At 45.2% G+C, this 12,665-nt stretch overlaps 1 protein-coding gene across 17 annotated transcripts in view; it reads left to right on the top strand.

Annotated features, from left to right (window-relative positions):
• Positions 1 to 12,665, top strand: part of SORBS1 (sorbin and SH3 domain containing 1) — a 251,763-nt gene that overhangs the window by 196,006 nt on the left and 43,092 nt on the right. For 13 of the 17 annotated variants that reach the window (XM_063727053.1, XM_063727050.1, XM_054521431.2 and 10 more), the window contains 2 exon segments: positions 9,716 to 9,888; positions 12,551 to 12,636. In XM_063727053.1, coding sequence (XP_063583123.1) covers positions 9,716 to 9,888; positions 12,551 to 12,636 — 259 coding nt within the window. 17 annotated transcript variants of the gene reach the window in all.

Here is a 12,665-nt window from a genome sequence, read left to right as displayed (position 1 = left end):
TTTTGGACCCAGAGTGTGTTTTGTTTGTATCAGCCTAATGGCTCTGAATGATGTACAGTTTGGTGATAAGAAGTGATCTAATTATAGTCTTCAAATTATTTTTCATCTGTTCTGTCTTCCTCCTCTTCCAAATTAATTTTGTGATGATTTGTATTACCTTTCATAAACTTTTCCCCATTTTAGCGTCTTTACCTTTAGAATGGGAGTTTATTTGTCTAAGTTTAGAATCAAAGTTCTTGCCTGGCATGGTGGCTCATGCCTGTAATCTCAGCACTTTGGGAGGCTAAGGCAGGAGGATCACTTGAGCCCAGGAGTTCAAGACCAGCCTGGGCAACATAGACCCTGTCTCTACCCCCCCCCCCCCAAAAAAAAGGCTGGGTATGGTGGTATGCACCTATATATAGTTCCAGCTACTTGGGAGGCTGAGGCAGGAGGATCTCTTGAGCCCAGGAGACTGAGGCTGCAGTGAGCTGAGATTGAACCACTGCACTCCAGTCTGAGTGAAAGAGCCAGACTGTCCCAAAAAAGAAAGAAAAAAAATCTCATTTGCTGATTCTTACGGGGAAGGTGAGTGTGACTGAGACAGGCCACATCTGGTGTAAAGATTGTGGGAGGGGGCCGGGTGCAGTGGCTCACACCTGTAATCCCAGCACTTTGGGAGGCTGAGGCAAATGGATCACCTGAGGTAAGGAGTTTGAGATCAGCCTGGCCAACATGGTGAAATCCTGTCTCTACTAAAAATACAAAAATTAGCCAGGCATGGTCCTAGCTACTTGGGAGGCTGAGGCAGGAGAATCACTTGAACCTGGGAGGCGGAAGGTGCAGTGAGCCAAGATTGCGCCATTGCACCCCAGCCTGGGTGACAGAGTGAGACTCCATATAAAAAAAAAAAAAAAAGATGGGGGGAGGGAGGTGCCGAGAAGGGGCTAATTTACCTGATTCTCATATAGATGGGCATCTGTTTTCCTCTGTCAGTTCTTAGGACTCTGGCTGGATGATGCATGCATACCCCACTCCTTTGTGGGGTGCCACCAGCCTCTTCCCCTGCCAAACCATCCTGAATCCTATAGCAGATTGCCTTTCTCAGCACGTTGCTGTGAAGCTGTTATCCCAGCTGAAAATGTTCAGTGCTACCCTCACCTCCTGTTCTATATGTGATAAATAGCAAACATTTTAGCTTGTATAGATAGGCCCTCGTGGAGCCTTCCTGTACCCAGGCTCACGTTAGTACCTCTATGGCCCTTACTTCTGTTGCTGTATACCTGACATATACTCTTGTATTTTTATAATTGCTAGTGTATTATAAACTCCTCAAGGGCAAGGCCCCAGTCTTCACAGTGCCTGGTGCACCCAGTGAATTTAGGAAAGGAGCTTGTTCTGGTAGGAGCTTTTCTTATTTTGTCACCATCACATCTGTGTCTTGTTCTTTGAAATATGACAATGAGGGGAAGACACACCTATTACCTATTCTAGTAGGGTTGGATAAATCCACAATGAGCAGAGTTGCTGAGTGTATAAGGTTTTCTTTGACAGATATTGTGGTCTCTGGGACATATCCTACCTACATTGCTGGAGAATGTGCTTTACAGGAAGAGTTTCATTTGAAAGTCAGCAGGGATTTGGGTATTTTGGTGGAAAAATGGAAAAACTTTAATCTTTTTAGGGTAGTGATCAAAAGCTTTAGCTAGATCCATCATGTTAATTTTTCTTCTATAAATATGTGTGTTTCATGATCAATATACCCAGGAGCATAAGAAGAAATTAAGAAGACATTAAGACAGCAGCTAGAGAAGGACTGCCTTAGGGAACAGTTCCCACCTTGGAGAAGGACTGGTGTAAAGTCTCTTGCATTCACTGTGAGGTTGGTGACTCAGTCACCAATATGACAGGTGTCAGGGCTCAGGTGTAGCATCAGAACCCGTGTCTCCTACTCTGGCTCTGCAGCTCACTCCCTTTTAAAGAGCTTCCAATTGAGCCTGGCCTTCAGCTCTAAAAATGACAATAAGTCACAGGTCCTCTAGATCCTAGAGATGTGCCTTCAGAGGTGAAGCCCACCAGATGACCCTAGGCTACCTGCGGATAAAGGGTGTGTCCTCAAGGCCACAGCTCCGAGCAAGCTCTCCTTGGTCCCCCAGGCCACCTCTTTATTCTCAGCTTGTCACTTTGGCAGTCCTGACTGCCCATGTTAACCCTGCTGCCTGCTCTCCTCCTTTACCTACTCACCTCCATCCCCCTAAACTGCACAAGACAGAAAGGGCTTCATGGGGCAGCTGGCAGAGTGAATTCCCTAGCTCTACTGGATCCAAGGCACTAAGCTCTGTATTCTAATAGGAATGTAGATATAGTCCCTTAGTAGTTTTGGGACAAAACACACACACACACAAATAAGGTTAGTAAATGAAAAGGCCAAGTGGCAAATGCTACCACAGGCAGTCAGGATAAAGGAGCACAGGTATTGAATAACATCATTTTAACAATTTATCAGGCATTTACTACCTGCCAGGTCCTGTGCTTGGTATTTTATCTACCTTACCTCATTTAATCCTCTGAACATTCCAGGATGAGGCATTATTTTTAATCCCCATTTTATAGATGAGGAAATAGGCACATCAAAGCAGTGTAATGCCATAGTTCCTCAGCAGGTTCAGGGCAGAGCCATATCCAGATTAGGGACAGTGACGCTCTAGACCAAGGGACTAGGGTTGGCACTAAACTCTCATCTGCCCCATACTGATTCAAAATTTGGTAATAAGTTAGCAGAAGATATACTAAGGTTTAATGTTTTCGAGCTATTAAAAAACAATTTAGACCGGGCATGGTGGCTCACGCCTGTAATCCCAACACTTTGGGAGGCCAAAGTAGGAGGATCACTTGAGGCCAGAGTTCAAGACCAGTCTGGGCAACATGGCAAAACTTCCTCTTTACAAAAAATACTTTAAAAATTAGCTGGGCTTGGTGGCGCACGTCTGTAGTCCCAGCTACTCGGCAGGCCGAGGTGGAGGATTGCTTGCCTTGGAAGCGGAGGTTGCAGTGAGCCAAGATCGCACCACTGTACTGCAGTCTGAGTGACAGAGCGAGACTCTGTCTCAAAAAAAACCAAAAAACAAACACCCCCCCACACACACACACAATTTAAGCAACTATTTATGATATTGGGTTAGCAGGATTGGAGGGTACTAATGTAAGCTGACTAAAAGAGCAAATTGTTTTCAGACACTGTGAATGTGCGTGAAGATATTCAATCTGTTAATTTACCAAGAATTCTTATTTATATCACTGAAAATAGGTCTTCAAAGCCTCTGTTTTTCAGCTCTCATGAAATACTTGGCAGGAATAAATGAGTTTTTTCCTCCTGCTATTCTACCATTTGGGGATTTTTCAGTAATCGGGCTTGGTTTTCCCCCAGTTTATCCAAATGAGTAAGTTTTTTTATATCTGGAATTGGTGAGGAACCAGCCTAAATGGGGTGCCTGACACGAAAGCGTACAGTAAATGTTTGCTCAATGAATGGATGGATCTGTAAATCTTAATTAACTGAAATCCAACTTGGTTAGCACTGAGGCAAGCAGCTTGTAAGTTGAACCTAGCGCCTTTTACTGGTTGGACAGGAATGATGTGTAGTCAGAAACATTGGCAGGACTTGACCTTAACCCAAAGAGTGAAGGAGGAGGAGTCACAGGTGGCCCAGGTTCACAGTTTTGTGGCAACTGAAGAAGTGATGGCGTTGTTTTAAGTCCACTTTAATATCTTGGACAGACTTCAGTTGATAATTTTATTAATTAACACTGATTACATATGATAATATTAAAAGAACTGGGAACAGAGAGGAATTCACCCATAGTCCCAATATCCTAATACAACTACAAGTCCTTGCCTTCAATATATATATTTTTTATAATTAACATCACAGTGTGTGTCCAGTTTTGTACTTTATTTTCCTAGCATTTCAGATCTATAAATCAGTAGTGGTGAAACTACTCATTACTTTCGTTTCAATGTATTTCAGCATTGATTAACTTCCTTGCCTAACCAAAGAGCTTTACTCTATTTGACCAGCAGGTGGCACTCAAGAACAAGCTGTTCTTCCCCGTATGGTGATGGTAGACTAGCAAACGCTTTTTCCCCTTAATCTGATTTGAGAACCAAACACAGATCATAACCTGAAGAACTATATGAAACAGTAGAGGTCCTCCTGGACTTTACAAATGTGTCAGAAATCTGTATGCATATAGGCATTTAATTTTATAGAATCATTTATTCCATTAATATTTATTGAACAACCATGCAAGTTACCACAGACATGCAAGGATTAAGAAGATAAACTCCCTGCCCTCAAGGGGTTCCAGGTGTAATAGGGGAGACAGATTTGTAAGTAACCAGAGTCCAGTGGGGTAAATGCAATGATGGGGCCCAGGAGGGAGGAGTGAGCACCTATTGTTTTGTGGAGGAAGAAATGTTAAGCTTTATAGAGGAGGTGCAAATAAAATGTGAATAACAATATCATTATAAATATAATTTTTTTCATGCAGTACAAAAGGCTATAAAATGAAACTTCTAGAGGATTATCTAGACTCCCTCCCACAAAGCCACAGTTAACAACAGTTAGGTTTTTTTTCTTCTTCTTCTTGAAATAACTAAATTATTTTGAATGGTGAATGTAAGCTTTATGAGGCTGGAACTTTTTGTCCGTTCTGTTGCCTGTTGAATCTTCACCTAGGAGAGCGATTGACACTTAGTAGATGCTCAGTAAATATTTGTTGACCGAATAAATGAGCAGTAGAATGACATGATGAGATCTTTTCTAGACGGAGATGACTGGAGGGCATCAGGGCTGGAGACTTGGGGAGCAATGTGTGTTTGTTGTACAGTTGTAGGTGAGTGATGATAAGGCGGGAGATGGAGAGTAGAGGGATTAATGTGAGCTGTGTCAAAGACAGGGAAGAAGCAGGACTTGGTGACTGATTAGGCTTAAGGAGCAAGGAGAGAAAGAAGGGGACCGATTTCCTGAGCTTTCTGGGTTGTGTGATGGAAGATGGTTTGGGACATGTTGAGTTTAAGATGCCTGAGAAACATTCAGGTGGATGTCTAGAAGGCGGTTGAATGTATGTGTCTGGAGCTCAAAAGAAGGGTCTGTGTACATAACAGATTTGCAGGTGGATTTCTTGTACAATCTCCCCATGCCTATTAGTTTTGCAAGTGAAAGAAATTGCAGCCAAGAGAAATAGACTGTTCGCAAGTTTTTAAACAAGAGTCGGTTTGCCTCCGCTGATCCACATTCCTTGCTGGAGTCAGGCAGGAATCCCAGTCTCCAGGACTCTGTCCACTGCCTCCAGAGCCTGCCCATTAGCACAATTGGAAACAGTTGCCCCTAGGATGATTGCTCTGTTCTCTCAGTTTACTCTTCCAGTGAGTGTGTTTTTGTTGAATCCCCTTGAAACTCAGCAGCCAGCTCTGCATCTTAGCCAGAGGCTGAATTCTCTGTGCTAGCTCTTCTTGCTTGCTCTTCCTGAACCAAAATCTGGCTTAATCAAGGCTGCTCAGAGCTGAGCTTCTGAACTTAACTTGTTTTGTTAAGTACTCAGGTGCTATTCCTGATTGGGCCTTTCTCAACCAGCTGAGGGGATAAGGCTGCTTCTCTCATCCTCTCTGGTACACTTGGACAGAGCAAGTACTCTGTGACCTTGGGCAAATGCCTTTGACATTCTGGTCTTCAGTTTCCCCTTTTGTACAGTGAAACAAATGGTCTCTCTTCAACATTAGAAGATCTGATGGATATGATACACTTAAAAATATTGTTGTGGCTGGGCATGGTGGCTCATGCCTGTAATCCCAGCACTTTGGGAGGCCAAGGCGGGAGGATCATGAGGTCAGGAGCTCAAGACCAGCCTGGCCAACATAATGAAACCCTGTCTTTACTAAAAATACAAAAAAAAAAAAAAAAATTAGCCAGGCGTGGTGGCAGGCACCTGTAGTCCCAGCTACTTGGGAGGCTGAGGCAGGAGAATCACTTGAACGTGGGAGGTGGAGGTTGCAGTGAGCCGAGATCACACCACTGCACTCCAGCCTGGGTGACACAGCATTGTTGTAGAGCTCTTGGGTATTGTTTTTAAACAAGGAGTGCCTTGGTTTCAAAATGTTACCCATCTGGAAAAAGCATGTTTTGTTAGCTTTGGTATCAGAAAAAAAAACAATTGGCTTGGCAAATCCATTCTGAGAGATTTCCTGAGTGCTAGTTTATCATTCTGGTAGGAAGCAGGAAAAAATGGTGATAATGGGTGGAATAAGGCCAGAGAGTGAGGTGGCTGAGGGGTTGGGGTGGGGTGAGATCTGACTATTGGTGAGGTAGAGCAGAGGTGTGAGGTCAGGCAGCCAGTTATAGTCAAGAGTCATGACAGAACAAAGTTATTAGGAACTTAGGAAGATGGCTTAGAAGTTCTGGCCAGGCTGGGCGTGGTGACTCACTCCTGTAATCCCAGCACTTTGGGAGGTCAAGGTGGGCAGATCACCTGAGGTTAGGAGTTTGAGATCAGCCTCACGAACATGATGAAACCCTGTCTCTACTAAAAGTACAAAAATTAGCCAGGTGTGGTGGTGCACACCTGTAGTCCCAGCTATTAGGGAGGCTGAGGCAGGAGAATCACTGAACCTGGGAGGCAGAGGTTGCAGTGGCCAAGATGGCGCCACTGCACTCCAGCCTGGGCGACAGAGTGAGATTCTGTCTCAACAAAAAAAGTTCTGGCCAAAGCTGAGGCAATTCAAAGGATAGCAGGCACAGCAGAATGGAAGCTGCTGTCAATCACTCTGTTAAAAGAAAAACTTTAGACAAATTAAATTTAGCAGATTTATTTAAGGCATAGAAGGATTTATGTTCAGGCAGCCCTTAGAACCAGGGGCAGTTCAGAGAGCTTCACCCAGCAACATGGGCAGGCAGCATTTATAAACAACAAAAGACAGCGAGTACAACTACAGCTGGATTGGTTGCAACTTCACAGTTGCCTATTTGGGCATTTATATAGACGTGGGCTGATCAGTTGGCAGCCTGGGATTGGCTGAAGCTTGGCTGCTGTGATTGGCTGAGACTCAGCTACTTGTTATAAGAGCATACTCTTAGATTGTAGTTTGTTTACATAGTTAGGTTGCAGAAGAATAGGAACTCAAAGTATGGATGCAGCCTCAAGCCCAATTTAGTTTACTAATCTCCAATGCTTAAGGAGGTGTGGTAGCCCCAAACCAAGGTGGGAGGGGCTTCAGACACCATACCTTCAAAAGAGATCTCAGTCACCACAGCTTTTGGTCAGCAAAGATAAAGGACAGCTATTCATGGATGTTTTTGCTGTTGAAGTTATACAGAAAAGAGGAAACATAGCATTAAACTGAAGGGCAAAATCAGAAAATGCAACCAAAGGGAAGAGGGTGGATAATGAATAGGAAATTTAAAAAAGGGACATATTTATTTTTAATTAGGAAACTCAAAATTATAAGCCAGTTTAGATCAACTCACATTTATTTAAATTGGCATATGGTGCCACAGCCTTGCAAGCTACCCTTAGGTTCTTCCATCTCCTCTAAGTAAAGAGGAAAAGCATTTGACCTCCACATCCAGGCCAGAGTGAATGAAGTCCCTGAAATAGGGTATATAAAGCCCTTAGCCCCAGGTGGGTACAAAGTGAGGCTCAGTAAGTGGCAGCTCTGCGAGGGGATTACCAGCGCCAGAAGCAATAGTATTGCTCAGGGGACTTTATTATTCTAAGGTGGAGATGTCGAGGTATTCTACCAGAGTCCCCACCTCTTTTCCATTTCTGACTCGTGTGTCTGGTGCCGCTCATCTTAGGGGTGTATTCGTGGTGAGTAACACTCAGCAGTGATGGTGTATATGGAGCTGGAGCATCCCTGAGCTCCCTCTGGTTCCTGTGTGTGCAAGCCACTGCCTCCTGAGTTGTAGGAAAATGTTGTCTCTGTTAATAAAACAGCAACTGAAGGTTGAGCACAGTGGCTCATGCCTGTAATCCCAGCACTTTCAGAGGGCAAGGTGGGAGGATTACTTGAGGCTAGGAGTTCAAGACCAGCCTGGGCAACAGAGTAAGACCTTGTCCCAGCAAAAAGATAAATTAATAAGCAGTAAAATAAAACAGGAGCTGAGAGAGAATACTATCCGTGTAGTGCTCAATGGCCTGGTTCAAGTTCCAGCCCTGCCATTCTGCTAACCTGCCTACTTTGACAAGTTACTGAATCTCTCAGTGCCTTGTTTCCTCACCTTAAAAATGGCAGAAGTAGGATTGTTAGGATTGAAGTGATAATGATAATAGGCACGGTGCCTGCCACATAGGACGCCTCACCAAGAGGTGTGTAGAGTTGTTTTTGCTGTCATTATCAGTGACCATGGGGACTCAGAGGCTGCAATTATGCACAGAACGAAAGGCCAGTTTCCCGGAATGTAAAAGCATCACATTATTGATTGTTGCTGGATGGGTAGAGGAAAATATAGCTGGACAGATGTGTGATCAAGCAGTCACAGTTTGTGGCCCCCGTAGAAGCTAGTTGGGGGGAATATGGGTGTTCACGCTGTAATTAATTCTTTAAGCTGTTCTATATGTTAGTTGATGTTCGCGATGAAACAGAGGGATGAAGGAATTCCACCTAGCAATGGGTCTTCAGAGCTGAAAAATCTATTTTGATACCAGTAACCTGAGTTGGGTAGAAATAAAAGAAGCTCAGCAGAAGCCTATGTGGTTCTGCGGGACAGGAGTCATTCACTTAACTGAGAAATGTGTGTGTGTGTGTGTGTGTGTGTGTGTATGTGTGCATGCGCATGTCTGTGCGTGTGTGTGCATGTCTGTGTTTGTGTGTGTGAATGACAGTGTGTTAGTGGCAGGCATAGAAAAGTGGGATTAGGAGAGGGGAGGGACTTGGTGAGTAAGTGCCCTTAATTTTTTTTTCTGTGCCTCACCTCATTCCAAAAGGAATTTGTGGTAACTTGCAGAAATACCTCGATGTTAACAAGATAAAAATAAATGGAAGCTATAAAGGAGCAATCCTTTATGCTTATACTACATGTCATGTCATAATCTTCTGAACACAAACTTCGAAAGAAGTGAGTGCAAATGTGGCTGTAATAATACTAAGAGCCCATAGAATCCCAGATTCCAGTTTCACTTTGTCACTGATTTTCCTGGAGACTCAAGACAGTTGGGCTTCCCCCTTTCATTGATGATTTTATATTCCAAATGCTTATGAAGAATAACCAAGAAAAATAATCCAGGTAGTGGACTTGAAGTAGCTGACACTGCCTGGCTATGTGACAGAGGCACTACTCATGTCCTTGACTGCACCATCTTGCGTGCAGCCATTGGATCCTCCTGCCCTCCCCTATGTGTGATCCTCCCCCTGTTGTCCCCCATCCTTCCTCCAACCCTTCTTCCCCAGGCAGCGTTCTACAGAATTTTTCTTTTAAAGCACAAGTGTAGCCATTTCGATTAGAGAACTTTGGTGTTTGGGCAGGATTCCTGAGCACTTAGGGCTCCATGGGCCTGTCTGTAGAAATGTCTGTCTAAATAAGAGCACTCTTTAAAAAGGACAGTTCTTGATTAGGATACCAGGTATATTTCTTGTCCTCAGCAGGTAATGTGCTGTTTGAAAAATGTTAAAAGCACTAACTCCTATTCTTATCTTTATTTTTTCCATTTTCTCTCTTTCTTTCAAAATTACCTGTTCATAGTATATATTCTTCCAACTTCCATGCAGTGAAGAGGGAATCAGATGGGGCTCCTGGGGATCTCACTAGCTTGGAGAATGAGAGACAAATTTATAAAAGTGTCTTGGAAGGTGGTGACATCCCTCTTCAGGGCCTGAGTGGGCTCAAGCGACCATCCAGCTCTGCTTCCACTAAAGGTAATTAACTGGGTGACGCCTGCAGGCCTCTGTCTCCCATCCACCTCCATTCACTGAGCGTCGGCCGTGGTGAACCTCCAGCAATGGGGATAAGTCCTGCCTTGTTCAGACCCACATCCAGGCCTCAGAGCCCTCTTAAATTCCCTCCCCTATTTTCTTACCGGCCATTTTTCTTTCTAGTTTTAATAGTTTCTGTTCCTTTGACCTCCCAACCTTGCTCTCCTTCAAGATTTCTCTCTCTCTCTCTCTCTCTTTCTCTCTCTCTCTCTCTCATTCTAATTACCTTTTCTTAGAAATTAGCTGAGCTTTAGCCATTCCTAACTCTAGCAGGGTAGTCATTTTTTTTGTTGTTGCATCCTTGCACCTGCTTTGCAGCACAGATTATTTTGCTTCCGGACATCGACTGGAAATTTTTTAAAAGCCCTTATGACAAATGAGCATGTTACCTCTCCTTTTTCTTTTTAGCAGCTTTCAGCTTTAACCTAATGGGTCTATTTATTTTATTCTGCATGCTTACCAGTGGATCGTAAAGGTGGGAATGCTCACATGATTTCTTCATCTTCAGTCCATAGCCGAACGTTTAACACTAGCAATGCATTAGGCCCTGTGTGTAAGCACAAGAAGCCCCTGTCAGCTGCGAAGGCCTGCATTTCGGAAATCCTTCCTTCCAAATTCAAACCCAGGCTCTCTGCTCCCAGCGCTCTTTTGCAGGAACAGAAGAGTATCCTCTTACCCTCAGAGAAGGCTCAAAGCTGTGAGAACCTTTGTGTTTCTGGTTCTTTGAATGATTCCAAAAGAGGCCTCCCCCTCCAAGTGGGAGGGAGCATTGAGAACCTGCTCATGCGCTCCCGACGGGATTATGACAGCAAGTCGAGCAGTACCATGAGCCTCCAGGAGTACACCACCAGTGGTAGGAGGCCCTGTCCTCTCTCAAGAAAGGCTGGGATGCAGTTCACCATGCTTTATCGGGACATGCACCAGATCAACCGATCTGGCCTCTTCCTGGGCTCCATCTCCTCCTCCTCGAGTGTGCGGGATCTTGCCTCCCACTTTGAAAAGAGTAGCCTGGCGTTGTCCAGGGGTGAGCTGGGCCCCAGCCAGGAGGGCTCGGAACACATCCCCAAGCACACCGTCTCTTCCCGCATCACCGCTTTTGAGCAGCTGATTCAGCGGTCCCGTTCCATGCCATCCCTGGACCTGTCCGGACGGCTGAGCAAGTCTCCCACACCTGTGCTGTCCCGGGGCAGCCTGACCTCAGCCCGCTCGGCTGAGTCCCTACTTGAGTCAACCAAGCTCCGTCCCAAGGAGTTGGATGGGATGAACTCCAGTGGGGTCTATGCTTCCCCAACATGTAGCAATATGGCACACCATGCCTTGAGCTTCAGGGGCCTTGTGCCTTCTGAGCCTCTCTCCACCTGCTCTGATGACGTGGACCGCTGTTCAAATATCTCCACTGACAGCAGAGAAGGCAGTGGCAGCAGCGTTCACGGAGATTTCCCCAAACATCGCCTCAACAAGTGCAAGGGCACCTGCCCAGCCTCATACACCCGCTTCACCACCATCCGGAAGCATGAGCGGCAGCAGACCTCTAGACAGCCCGAGTGGCGCCTGGATGCCAGAGGGGACAAGAGCACCCTCCTCAGGAACATCTACCTAATGAGCCCTCTTCCTTTCCGGCTGAAAAAGCCCCTCCACCACTACCCCAGACAGCCTTCCCCTGGTGACTCCTCAGGCCTCCTGGTGGGCCAGAAGCCAGACCTCCCCAGTCAGCCCCATCAGGACCAGCCCCCTTCTGGGGGGAAGCCCGTGGTTCCCACACGCCTGTCTTCCCGACACACCATGGCCAGGCTTAGCCGCAGCTCAGAGCCCTCTCAGGAGAGACCCACAGCCCTGGAGGACTACCCAAGGGCCATTAATAATGGAAACTCCGTGCCATACTCAGACCACAGCCTGGACAGGAACAACAACCCACAAAGTGAACTGGCACCATCCCGCGGAGGTGGCATTTTGTGTGTTTGCCTAGTCTCACCTGCCCGTCCCTCCACTTTGCTTGCATTATCCCGTCCTCCTCTGTGCCCTTGGTGCTCATTTTCTGGTCTGTCCTTTGTTTTCTGTTTGTTTTGCTTGGCAATTAATCATGGCTCGTAGTGGCTGCACTTCTTTAAAAACAAAGCCCCCATGTCATTTAGACTAACCACCAAACTGTGTTTCGAAAGAAAAATTGGCCGTTTAGCTCAACTGAGAAATGTGTTCATTTGAACTCTTGAACCCCTTGCTGTTTGCACCAATCCCCAACATACCCCATGGTTTTTTGAGAGGCAGCCTCTCTCAATGGCCAGCCCTATATGTGTGTGAGTGTGTGCGTTGTCCCTATAAGGTCCTGCACGCCTCTTTGTAGGGACACTTTACAAGGAAAGTTCTCTCATTTTGCTCACCTTTTGCCTTCTGATTAGTTTTCTTTGCATTAAACTGGTTCACAAATAAATCCAAAAAATGGGGTGGGGGGTGGAATTTTTTTTTCCTTCAGAATTCGACCATTGATCATTAATCAAGAATGACTTCAAAATTTTGATATTTATAATAGATGAAAGGTGAACTCTTTTCGCAAGCTGGTTGCCAGCAAAATCTTCGCCTGTTTTAACTCTACTTTGTTGTTTTAAAGATTCAGAATCGCCAAGACATTTTATACCAGCTGATTACTTGGAATCCACAGAAGAATTTATTCGAAGACGTCATGATGATAAAGAGGTAAATCCCATCTTTTAAATCTCTTAGCT

Source organism: Pongo abelii, chromosome 8, assembly GCF_028885655.2.
Source record: "Pongo abelii isolate AG06213 chromosome 8, NHGRI_mPonAbe1-v2.0_pri, whole genome shotgun sequence".
NCBI classification, from domain to species: Eukaryota; Metazoa; Chordata; class Mammalia; order Primates; family Hominidae; genus Pongo; species Pongo abelii.
Note: the sequence above shows the minus strand (reverse complement) of the source record. Positions and strands in the feature narration are given on the sequence as shown.